The 13,104-nt window shown below is 36.8% G+C and overlaps 1 protein-coding gene across 1 annotated transcript in view; it reads left to right on the top strand.

Moving 5' to 3' along the window:
• The first annotated feature begins 847 nt into the window (after nt 1-847).
• The window catches only part of LOC110541616 (prolactin-7A2-like), a 52,181-nt gene continuing 39,924 nt past the window's right edge, over nt 848-13,104 (top strand). The window contains exons 1-3 of the mRNA XM_060372524.1: nt 848-911; nt 3,543-3,712; nt 5,404-5,506. Of these exons, the coding sequence (XP_060228507.1) occupies nt 848-911; nt 3,543-3,712; nt 5,404-5,506 (337 nt within the window). The remainder of the gene's footprint in view (nt 912-3,542; nt 3,713-5,403; nt 5,507-13,104) is intronic.

The raw sequence follows: 13,104 nt of genomic DNA, 5'->3' as shown, positions 1-13,104 counted from the left end.
GTTCACAGCAGCTATGTATGGTTTATAAGGAAGAGGCCAGAGACCCTCTGAAAGATCACTCCTATTATAAAAGACATTTAGAAAGAGCTCAGAAAAAGTCTGCTCAGCTGCAAACAGCAGCTAAGAATTAAGAACAGTCCAGTTTGTTTAGCACTTTTTTGTTCTTATGCCACTGATTGTAAATGCAAGATTTTGCCCAGATGACCTATGATGTAGAGGTTTGTCTGAGAAAAGCAGTGAGTTAATGATTAAATGTGCTTGCTTGCAATGTAATCACTGTACCGTGTATGTAGAGTACAGTTTATTATAGTCTGTTCTGTGGGTTCTTGGGTACAGTCACTGTACCATGCATGTAGAGTACAGCTTGCTATGTTGTTTATTCTCATAGGTGGGTCTTTGAGGAAAAGCCAAATCCATTATTTTGGAAACACAAAAAAGTTTTTGATCACGTAGAAAAAAAGTAAATGATTTCACAGTGAAAGAGTGGGATTGACAATCTGCTCCAGAGAGAAGAAAAAAGAGCCTGAGCAGACACCAGAGAGAATGCCTCCTGAGAACAGTCTCTTGAAGTGAGTCATCAGCTTGTACCTGCCCCAGTGTGTGAAGTTATTTCCTTTCTTGCCAGCCCCTTCCTCCCAGTCTGGAAACCCACAATTGGCCGAGGCTGGTCCCTGGCAGTCTCTAGCAAGGTTGGCTCCTTTTCACCACTTGGATCACTAAAGTGCTAATGGTGTTAGACCCTACAGTGAGAAGGAATTTTGCCAGCTACTAACACGGGCTGCCTGCCATGCTCCAGGAAGCTCCCGAGGAAGTCGAACAAAGTGGTGTGGCCTCCTAAGCTAACGGCATGTTGATAGCATCTGCAGGCTGCTATGATCTAAGAGACTTCCGACAAGGGAGCCCAGTGGATGGTGAGATGTTTACTAAAGAATTTCGCTCCCTTCTCCAGAGTAGAATATCCACCTCTCTGATAAGGCCAAACAACTCCCGTTGGCAACTGCAACTTGAAACTGCTGGAGAAACGAGCTACAGATAGAATCTTTCATACAAGAACACTCACCGCCCATAAAATCCCAAGGCACCTGTGTCACATGCTACCACTGGTATCCCCATGGAGACAGTGTCCCCTTCATTGTTCTAATTAAAGGACAATCAGCTCCTGTTGAGGGTTCTTTTGTTCTTTCTTTTATCACCTTGAACAGTCCTGATCTAAAAATCCCAGTCTCCAATGTGATTTTAGATCAAACAAGTTGAGAGAGAATATTAACTAAAGCAACTGCATGCCATCTCAACCTATTTATGGTATTTCCTGTGACAATTTACATAGATGAGGAGTAACATCTCTTTATAAAATAAAGCAATTCCAAGAGGCACTCATACCATTTTATTATTTATTATGAGAATTAGGTGTTTTTGTTGCTGTTGTCGTTGTAGCTAGTGGCTTTTTTTTTTTTTTTTTTTTGAGGATTCAAATGATGCTGAGTTCTAGTAAAATTGTAGTTGTTTGCAGCAGGGTACACTGGGTCATCAATGGTTTTAATGAACATCTGTAATTTTGCTTCTCTCTCTATTAGTATGACTGTTATAGTTGAAATCAAATATGTTCTAACTAGCTTTAGGCCCAGTTTCATGGACCAAGCTGATGTTTGTAAGCCTGGTTGAAAGTCTGTGACAAGAGAAGTTCTCAGCTTCAGAAATTGAGGCTTTTGATACTGTTCAGTTAAGTTAATATGACATCTCTATAAAAACAAGCTCCTAGAAATTTGTCTTTGCGTGTTAAATTACCATGTTTATGTGCCTGATAGGGAAAAGCAAACAATGTACAATGTTTCTTGGATGTTGTCAAAGACTTATGAGGGTAAAACTGCTCAGTATATGTTTCTTTTACTGAGACCTGTGTTCTAATGCTCTAAAAACAATAAAATATATATGGCCCTCATCCAAGTTTCTGTGAGTATTTCAAAAGAAATGATCAAAATATATAATAACCTATAGGAAAAACTGAAGGTCTATGACATAGCTATTTACCTAAAGCATAAAATTGCTATCATTCTTTATGAAGAAGAGACAGCTGTGGTTACTCTCAGCCTAATTTATATTTAATTCACAATCTAAAAATAAGTTAAACGGGGCACATAGACTTATATTAGTGCTCATGGCACTGGTTTAACTTGGCTGCTTAGGCCTGGCGAGGAAAAAAATAATGATAAATAATACTTCCTTTTCCTTCTACCAGGTCTGACCTTAGGGTATTGTGCTGGACTCCATAAGAGGTAGAGCGTGAAGAGGTAGAAGGCATTACTGCAGTGATGCTTATTCCACGAGTCAACAGCTAAGCCATGGTGGGACTCTTCAGAGATGCCACTCTATTTGATTCAGCCATGCTCCTGTAAGTAACTGTTTACCAAATTCTTTCCTGTAAATTAGATTGCATGTATCCCGCTCCCTCATTTCCTCCCTTATCCCACCCTCCTTCCCTCATCTCTTCCCTGCCCCTTTCCAAGTCCACTGATTGGAGAGGACCTCCTCCCCTTTCTTCTGACCCTGTTTTATCAGGTATCTTCAGGACTGGCTGCAAAGTCCTCCTCTGTGGCCTAACAGTACTGCTCCTCCTTTGAGGGGTGGGGAGGTCAAAGAGCCTGCCATTGAGTTCCTGTTAGAAATAGTCCTTGCTCCCCTTACTATGGGAAGCCAATTGAATCATATGAAAGAAGGGGAGTTAGTATGATGTGGAAAGGATGCCAGTACCATGCAGTTTTTATTACTATTGCTCTATAGTACAGCTTCACATTAGGGATGGAGATACCTTCAGAAGATCTTTTATTGTACCACTCAGCAATTATAAACAAGGAAATCATGAAATTTGTAGGTAAATGGTGGGAACTAGAAAAGATCATTCTGAGTGAGGTATCCCAGAATCAGAAAGACACACAATGTATGTACTCACTTGTATGGATATAAAATGTATGGACATAAAATATGGGATAATCATATTAAAATCTGCACATAAATTGTATTTATTAAAGATTTTGAACAGTGAAAAATTTTCTGACTAATGTTACCACAGGTAGGTGTATTTTGCATTTTTATTTCAATATTCTGGTTCATGTTCTTAAGAAAATCATTGATATATTAACATGCTGGGTGTTTGCTTGTCTTTGAAGAATAGAAATGTGATGAACTCAACATTGGTCGTAGTTAAAACATCACAATTTAAAGGCTGTTGTTTTATAGATGAGGAAAGTAGGTAAATATCAAGACTAATAGGGCTTCTGGGTCCATGTGCTGAAAGGCAAAATAATCTGTTATTTTCTCATAATGGCTTCTGCATTTTTACAAGGATCTGAGAAGTCATCAAATTCTCAAACTATGTATTTGCTCTAATTAATTATTTAGTTGCATTTTCCCAGTGATTGATGTTATTCAGTACCGCAGCTGTAGAGTGCCAGATCATACAGAGGGGGAGCATGGGCAGGGATATTATTACTGTGAAAACCTCAGATGAATAGCTCTAAGTGTACGTAGCTTCTGTGTCTGTATAGCCCCTTTCCTGACGCTCTTGGTGGCAAACCTCCTCCTGTGGGAGAGGAAGGGCTCTGCGCACCTGAATGCTAGTGAGAGAGCCCTCAGTGATGATACCGTCAAGGACCTCTTTGATTATGCACCTTCTGACAACATCACTAAGCTTGCCCTAGACTGCTGCATGGAATTTGTAAGTATCTCCGTAACCCATGGTTTCTTCCCAAAGGAAACTTGCCAGCTGGTTAGTGCACTGCAGCACAGTTTGATAAAAAAGCATCATGCAACAAATTCTTAATGTGTTTTTCAGACATAAAAGAAAGTCTATGGTACTCAAAAGTAGAAAAGGAAGATGAAACAGTTTCACATTCTAAATACCTACAAAAATACGCAAAGGCTTTAATTATTTGCTTATATGTAACTATTCTAAAAACATACATACAAAACACTTTTCTTAAATTTATAGTCATGACATAAAAATCTAAACGATATTGCTGGTGAAGAACTCTGGCTTCCTTACCTTGTTTGTAGCAGTTCAGTGTCTGTGGCATCTTCACTTAGCACACTTCAGACATCATAAAGAAAAAATGCGTTATGTGGAGTTTAATGGAATGAATAGAACTAATCTAAACTTGCAAGATGTCAACAAGGGAAATAGATACATTGCTTTCTCAGAAATGCCTCAGGCTGGAAGTCATTTTTTTTAAGGTTTCCAGTTAATGAGTTTACTCAATGAGAGACCTCTGTTAGAAGTGGAACAGACTGACTGTTATCTGTTTCAAGGTCAATCAAGAAGGATACAATAGACAAGGCTTTAATAATATGGGCTACCCAAGAAATTTGTCTCTGCATTTGAAATATAATATAGTCATGTTGTTTACTCAGAGTTTTATTTCATTCCTTAGTTTTGTTTTAAATCAACGAGTTCTCTTCAGACATGTTTTAGTAAAAATCTAAGTGCCTCACTAACTTCTATCTTCTTCCCCCAATATATCCATGATTACTGTTGAACTGTAACTTGAATGAGAAAGCTGCAAGAAGCAATACCTCCCAAACAAACAAATAAACAACAACAAAAAAACACCTGCTCAGGTGAAAGAAAGCCGCAGCCACTAGAAGCAGGATGAAAATGGGGCCGATTCCAGGATTACAGTTTGCAAACAATAAAATGATTGTTCAAATTATCCTCTAATTTATATTTTAATGGCTATACTTAGGACATAAATCTATAAGAATTTTGGCAAGAAAAATTTTGGCTATCTGGTCAATATTATGTAAATATTAATTAATCTCTTCTGTTTTGAATTTCATCATTGCTTAGTATCTCCTAAAATGGCCACCTTTTATGTCTAATTTTATTATAATTACACAATTTCATTCAGGATTTATGAAAGATTTTGAATGCTATTGGTGTATATATTCACTGGAATTAGAAGAAAAGGAATAATTTTACAATGCCTAGGTAAAAGAAAAAAATTAAGCTAATAAAAAATAAAATAACAAATAATGATACATACATGTAAATCCTATGGCATTAGATTCGAATCATACTGAAAAATAATCTTTGAAATGTTCCATGATTTTACTTTGGTCATGTTTTGAGGTTTTCTTCAATTTATTTAGTAAAATTTAGAAGTAGTGATAGAATAAGAGACTAGTGAGTGGGAAAAGGGAGTGGAAGACTAACAATTGAGGTGAGAAATCAAATGAGGTTACTGATTCAAATGGAATATTACGTTAAATGCTCATTCTCTTAATTTTAGATCGCATACAGTACTTGACTCTAAAAATGACATGTCTATTCAATGCATCAATATTCTGGTCATAGGTTCATTTTTTTCAATTCTTCAATTTCATTTATATCTAATTTGTGAACATTTTCAGGTATCAGATTTGTACAAGAGTAAATGGAAATTGCTCAAGTTGTTGAAGATGGATGTTCCACATCCATTTTTCAGAACCCAGAAAAGAAGCCCTAAAGACCTCGGTGAGTCCTCAGCTTTTCACCTAAACAGCTGAACAGTCCTCTGGCTTTGCCATGCTGTGAGCACTGAAAGCACTGAAAGGGGGGTAATCAGAAGAGCAGGAACAGCATTAAGAGTGAGCAGTGAAGTAAAATCATTGTGTACACTTGATATATTATAAAGGAAATCAAATAATAAATAATATTGTACATTTTTATAAACTGAACATTTCAAGAATCTTCTTTTAGCAATGCTGTGACACAGGGAATTGACTTATTATTCCATAGAAAACTTTGAACTGAACTGACCACCTATTTTTAAAAACACATTCATGTATACATCTAAGACATGTAAACTCAGATATCTTTACTATAAATTAATAATGTATCCGCATTGGCATGCTTGTCGTCAGTGACGACCAAACTAACACTTTTTGATTCCAAGGATTCTCCTGGTTCTACACCTGCTTTTTACCTACATGTTGCAAACTCCATAACTTTACAATTTTTTCCTGAGTCTCAACTGAAAGTACCTGGGCAAGGGAGTCCTATAAATACTATCACTGTTCCTCAGAAGGAAATAATTTCCTCAGTTCTATATTGTCACAGCAGCTCTACTTAAATTTTGTTACCATCTCTCCCTTCTAACCCATGGTGATAACTTACCCTCAAATAGATTACTTAAACCTGGACTAGTGTCACACTCCCATAATCCCAACACTCTGGAAGGCAGAGGCAGATGGATCCCTTTGAGCTCAAGGCCAGCTTGGTCAAGAAAGCAAGTCCAGGACAGTCCAAGTTACATAGAGAAACCCTGTCTAGAAAACAAACAAACAAACAAACAAACAAAGACTATTTAAATATCACATAAAAATAATAAAGTGAAACATTGTCTGGAGGTATCTCCATCCCCGATCTCAAGCTGTACTACAGGGCAACAGTAATAAAAACTGCATGGTATTGGCATAGAAACAGAAAGGAGGATCAATGGAACCTCATAGAAGACCCAGAAATAAACCCACATACCTATGAATACTCGATATTTGACAAAGAAGCCAAATCCATTCAATGCAAAAAAGACTGCATCTTCAACAAATGGTGCTGGACCAACTGGATGTCTACATGCAGAAAAATGAAAATAGATCCATATTTATCACCCTGCACAAAACTAAAGTCAAAGTGGATCAAGGACCTCAACATAAAACCAGATACTCTAAATCAGTTGGAAAAAAAAGTGGGGAACAGCCTAGAACTCATTGGCACATGAGACAATTTCCTGAAGAGAACAACAACAGCACAGGCTCTAAGAGCAACAATCAATAAATGGGACCTCATGAAATTGAAAAGCTTCTGTAAAGCAAAGGACACAGTCATCAAAACAAAGCGACTGCCTACAGATTGGGAAAGAATCATCACCAACCCTTTATCTGACAAAAGACTCATATCCAGTATATATAAAGAACTAAAGAAGCTGAAAAGCAGCAAACCAAGTAATCCACTTAAAAAATGGGGAACAGAGCTAAACAGAGAATTCTCGACAGAGGAATATCGAATGGCAGAAAAACACTTAAAGAAATGCTCAACCTCATTAGCCATTAGGGAAATGCAAATCAAAACGACCCTGAGATTTCACCTTACATCCATCAAAATGGCCAAGATGAAAAACTCAAGTGATAACACTTGGAGAGGTTGTGGTGAAAGGGGAACCCTCCTCCATTGCTGGTGGGAATGTAAACTGGTACAACCACTTTGGAAGTCAATCTGGAACTTTCTCAGACAATTAGGAGTAGTGCTACCTCAAGACCCAGCTATACCACTCCTAGGTATATACCCAAAATTTGCTCAAGTACACAACAAGGACATTTGCTCAACCATGTTTGTAGCAGCTTTATTTGTAATAACCAGAACTTGGAAACAACCCAGATGTCCATCAACGGAGGAATGGATACAGAAATTGTGGTATTTTTACACAATGGAATACTACTCAGCAATCAAAAAGGAGGAAATCATGAAATTTGCAGGCAAGTGGTGGGATGTAGAAAAGATCATTCTGAGTGAAGTATCCCAGAAGGAGAAAGACAAACATGGTATATACTCGCTTATATAGACCTACAAGATATGATAAACATAATGAAATCTACACACCTAAAGAAGATAATCAAGAAAGTGGACATGGGCGAAGATGATCAGTCCTCATTTAGAAAGACAAATGGGATGTGCATTGAAGGTATGACAGGAATCTACTGCAAAAGGCATCTGAAAGACTCTACCTAGCAGTGTTTCAAAGCAGACACTAAGACTCATAACCAAACCCTCGGCAGAGTGCAGGGAATCATGTGAAAAAAGGGAAGTTAGTATGATATAGAAAGGATAGGAGCTCTACAAGGACCAAATATATCCGGGCACAGGGTCTTTTCTGAGACTGACACTCAACCAAGGACTATCTATGGTTATAACCTAGAACTTCTGCTCGGATGTGGCCAGTGGTAGCTCAGTAACCAAGTAGTTTTCCAAACTAAGGGGAACAAGGACTATTTCTAACAGGATCTCAAGGTCAGGCTCCTTGACCTCCCCTCTCCCCTGGGGGAGGAGCAGTCCTCTTAGGCCACAGAGGAGGACTCTACAGCCAGCCCTGAAGATACCTGATAAAACAGGGTCAAATGAAAGGGGAGGAGGTCCTCCCCTATCAGTGGACTTGGAAAGGGGCAGGGAGGATACCAGGGAGGGAGTGTGGGGTTGGGGAGGGAATGAGGGAGCGGGATACAGCTGGGACACAGAGTTAACAAATGTAACTAAAAAGAAAAATAAAATTAAAAAAAAGAAAAATAATAAAGTGAAAGAAGAGGAAGAGGAAGACATACTGTGTCTGGAGCCTTATTCTTATGTAAGAATGTCACAAAGTAGTTCATTGGCATTGCTTCAATTAATCCTTCCAAGCTGTAGCTCAGAACAGATACTCTAAAATGTTTTGTGGAATTTGTATCATTAACCAGCCCAATCATAATAGAGTTCTGAGCCTCATCCAACTTAAGCCATCACTCTTATTCATATGGTTCCAGCAACCTGCATTGCCATACTTTCATCTATTCCTTTCTTTCATATACTTCTCATATTTCTATTACGGTGCCCATTGAATACTACTCTGCTCTGAATTCTCCTTATCACTAGATTAGTTAACAGACATTAACACAGCAAACACTTTAAATCAGTCACGAGGTACATATGCAATACTGACATATACTGAAGTGTTAAAATTCAATTGTGATTTCTACATCTTCAATTGGCCCCAGTGATCTTCAGCTATACTTGTCAACGATGTTCAGTTCTGACAGAGAAAGGGCAGGAGTGTTGTAAACTGAGAAACCATATTTATTAATGACAGGTTGCCTTCAAGATACATTTATATCACTATCCTCAAATTAATAGTGAATATCTTGAAAATATTCTAATTTTCTGGTGTCATAAATATGAGTTAAATGATTTGTATTTGAAATTAGTAGAATCTCTCTTTTTAATTTAGGTCCAATGGGCACCTCCTCAGTTCCAAGAAAGGCTTAGTGACTCATGGACAAACAAAACACTCAAATATGTAAGGTCTTACAGAATAGACAGATGGTAGAATTGCAAAAAGAAAACAGAACACGTTCAATTATATAGTTCACTATAAATTGATATTTATATAAACTATTTAGGTTTGGAAGCTATATGTTGCTACATCATTTTCATCTCAAGAAAACCCTACTTCTCTGTAAGAATAACAAATAGGTATGGTAGTTCATGTCCTCTGATTAAAAATCATGTATAACTAATGCTTTCGTATTTAATTGATCTTAATTTGATTGTTCAACAACTGTTATATAGTTTAAAGACTATTTGAATATGACACGCATCACCTTGCTTGCTTGGAAAGACCTCTGAAACACCTAGTGACAGAACTCAGTGCTATGCCACGAGTCCCTGATGCTATCCTATCAAGGGCCAGAATCACTGAAGCCCATAAATATCTTCTAGATAACATCACAAGGATCATATCTGAGGTGGGCAATCTTGTTACACTATATTCTTTTTAATGAATGATGTGACTTCTGTAGTGAAGGATAAATTTTGAAACAATGTACTTTGAGAGAACAAAAGTTAGGCATCTAGCCTTCTATTAAAGCCTCTCTGTCAGAAAAATAGACACAAATTTATATCAAGTCCTCAAAGTTATTTGTACAGCACCTTTCCTGGGCCAAGTAAAATGCCAACAAACAATATATCCTGATTACATATTCTTATAAAAATCACTCCTGGCTAAACTGCTTCTTTTTAATTTATTATTTATTACAATTTATTAACTTACCTCACTGAGGATGATCTTTTCTAGTTCTATCCATTTGCCTGCAAATTTCATGATTTCCTTGTTATTAATAACTGAGTAGTATTCCATTGTGTAAATGCACCACAAATTTCTTTATCAATTCCTCGGTTGAGGGACATCTAGATTGTTAATAGCTTTGGTATTATGAATAAAGCTGCTATGAACATAGTTGAGCAAATATCCTTGTTGCATGATGGAGCATTTTTTGGGTATATGACTAGGAGTGGTATAGCTCTTTCTTGAAGTAGCACTATTCCCAATTTCTGAGAAAGCACAAGAAGATTTCCAAAGTGGTTGTATAAGTTTGCACTCCCACCAGCAATGGAGGAGGGTTCCCCTTTTTCCACATCCTCTCCAGCATGTGTTGTCACTTGCATTTTTGATCTTAGCCATTCTGATGGGAGTAATGTAAAATCTCAGGGTCATTTTTAATTGCATTTCTCTGATTACTAAGGACACTGAGCATGTGAAATAACTGTCCTCAGTTTTTTCCAAGTGTTATTCAATATTTAGAATGGAAAAGTTCAAAGAGATACAAAAAGCAATAATAAGTAAGTATCATCTCTGGTCAATAGGTTAATCTTGAAATTTAAAAAAAAAAAAGGAAAAAAAGAAAGCTACCTGTTCTGGTCTGATTTGGACTCCTTGCATCCTTGCAGTCAGATAATGAGGAAACTAATTTTTTGCCCCTTGTATGTTCTTCTACTGCCTGCATATTAAGCTAGAAGCACTTAATTTTTATTTCAACTTCCTGAGATGTCTACTTGCTCATGGTGTATGTTCCTACTCCTCAACATTTTGAGATGTTATCTGATCCATCTTTTGGAAGCTTCTTTTAATTTTATACCCTTTGAATTTTACATTAAAGCATAATGTGTCCATTAATATAAAGAAACATGAGCTATGTCAGAGCATTGAAAGAAAATGTGTTGTTTTCTTTCATTCATTAGTAGGCAACGTATCGATATAGGAAGATAATGTAGATAGTTATTAGAATTAATGAGTGAGATCACTGGTAAAAGTGCAAGAATTCTATCACAGATTTGGAAATGCTGTGATACCTTAAGAAAGTTGTCCATGCCTCTAAACCAACTCGCACAGTACAATGCCAGAAAATAAAATTACCACGATGCTGCACTATGAATAACAGCTTAGACCTTTTTAAATTTAAATATTACAATATGTATGAATTAAGTGTTACAAACATACAATGGGTTTTCATTTCTTGTCTTATCATCTTCAACCATTGTTTTCCAAATTCTTCTCTTTAAGCAACATGGTAGGCATATTTAACTTATTCTCTCCACCCTATACCTGTGAAGTCTCATTTAGTATAGTTTCCAAATCATCTATTATTATTATTATAAAGCATTATCTATTATTCAAATTGTATAATTTGTTGCCTCCATACGCCTGTAGCTCAGACCACATAGCAGGAAAGGTTGATTTCATCCATTCCTGCAAAGGCTGTCTCCTTCCCACTTCTCTGTGTCTGTTCCATTGACTTTGTCAGGTTTAACACAGAAGTAAGGAAAGACAGAACTTCACTCCTAATAAAAGACTGATTGTTGGAAGGGTCTTTTTTAATTATTTTTTTCCTTTTATTAAAATAATTTTTTCCTCACATACTATATCCTGCTTACATGATATTATCCACATCCCTCTACTTTTTTTTCATTTCTTCCCCACCCCCTTCCTTTCTTCAACTTGTCCCTTTCTGTCTCTTATTAGAAAAATATATAGGCTTCTAAGAGATATTGATAAAATAAAATAAATTTAACACAATAAGATAAAACAAAAAGCTAACACATCATAATCTGGTGAAACAAACAAACATCAGGAAAAGAACCTAATGGAAGTCACAAGAAGCAGAGGTCTACTCATCTGTACACTCTGGAATCCCATATACACCCTAAACTGTAAGGTATAATAAATACACAAAGGATCCAAAGGATCTAGTATGGATTCATGTAGGCCCTAGGAATGCTGCCTCTTTCTCTAAGGCCACTCAGCTGATCTGTGCACTCTTTTCAAGGTGATGAACACTAATAACTATGGGGTGAAAACCATTTGCACAAATTATTTCCTCCCTACTATAAGTAATCACCTAAGAAAATAAACTTTGGTGAGGTTCAGTTTATTGAGGCTTAAATAAACATCAAGGGACACAGTCCATCCTGGCAAGAAAGGTGAGATGGATGGCCAAACTTCTTCCACAACCAGAAATAAGTGATGTGAACGCTGTTTCTCTGTTTCCTTGGTCTTTTTTATCCAGTCTGAGACACAGCTTATACAATGGCCTTTTCACATTTTGGATGAGTCATGGGAGTCAGGGGGTAGAAATAAAAGCTGTTGCACCCACTATGGAAATCAGTGTAGAAGCTCCTCAAGAAGCTAGAAAGAGATTCAAAGTCATTGGAACTATCATGATTTTGGAAAACTTATTTTATTTTATATAAAATTATCTTGTTCTACTGTAATCACTTTGATTCTTGGCTTAGCATCAACAATAAATCTTAACTTAGCCAAAGTAGGCAATCTAGGAAACTGTATCTCTTCCATAACCTGTGTTTTGAGATGCACCATAGTCTCCAAATGTGTGGTGTTGTTCTAATTAATGTCTTCCACATTTATTCATTTTATAGATAATTTTGTTAGTTCACATCTGTGAGACATTAGATGGTAGCTTGACTCAACAGAAAATGTTTGCAAAGAATAAGCATTATCATTTAATGCTCATCATACCCACACTCAAGTGTGAGCTGATATTGGCATTTAGCATATAAGGAATTTTTAAGAGCTGCTAAGTTATTACTGAAATAGTTGAATCTTATGTTGCTCATTTCAGTTGTTTTTTTTTTTTTCTAAATATGACTGTCTAGAATAATGACTGTAGTCACTTGTATATTTAGGCCTCTGTAAGACAGTACGAGTCTCAATGAGGCACTTGGCTTCCTTATTTGGCGTACCTTTTAATGAACAAATGAATGGATGCTTTACGAACTCACATGCTCAACTTAGTCAGGGGTCAGTAGGTAACAAGCCCCTTCCTCTGGTGCCACACCAGCTTCCTTCTCAGAACAGTTCCTGTTTCTCAGGGCCTTTAGACTGCTCTGTGGCCAATGAGTTTTTTTCACTGATAGAATTGTCTATTGAAAGTTTCAAGCAGTGGATGAAAATGTTTAGCCTATATTATTTTCTTTCTTATAAGTAAAGAAGTTCAGCTTATATTTTATACTCAAAGGCAGGATTCTTCAGTCCT

This window comes from Meriones unguiculatus, chromosome 19 (assembly GCF_030254825.1).
Source record: "Meriones unguiculatus strain TT.TT164.6M chromosome 19, Bangor_MerUng_6.1, whole genome shotgun sequence".
In the NCBI taxonomy this organism is placed as follows: Eukaryota; Metazoa; Chordata; class Mammalia; order Rodentia; family Muridae; genus Meriones; species Meriones unguiculatus.
Note: the sequence above shows the minus strand (reverse complement) of the source record. Positions and strands in the feature narration are given on the sequence as shown.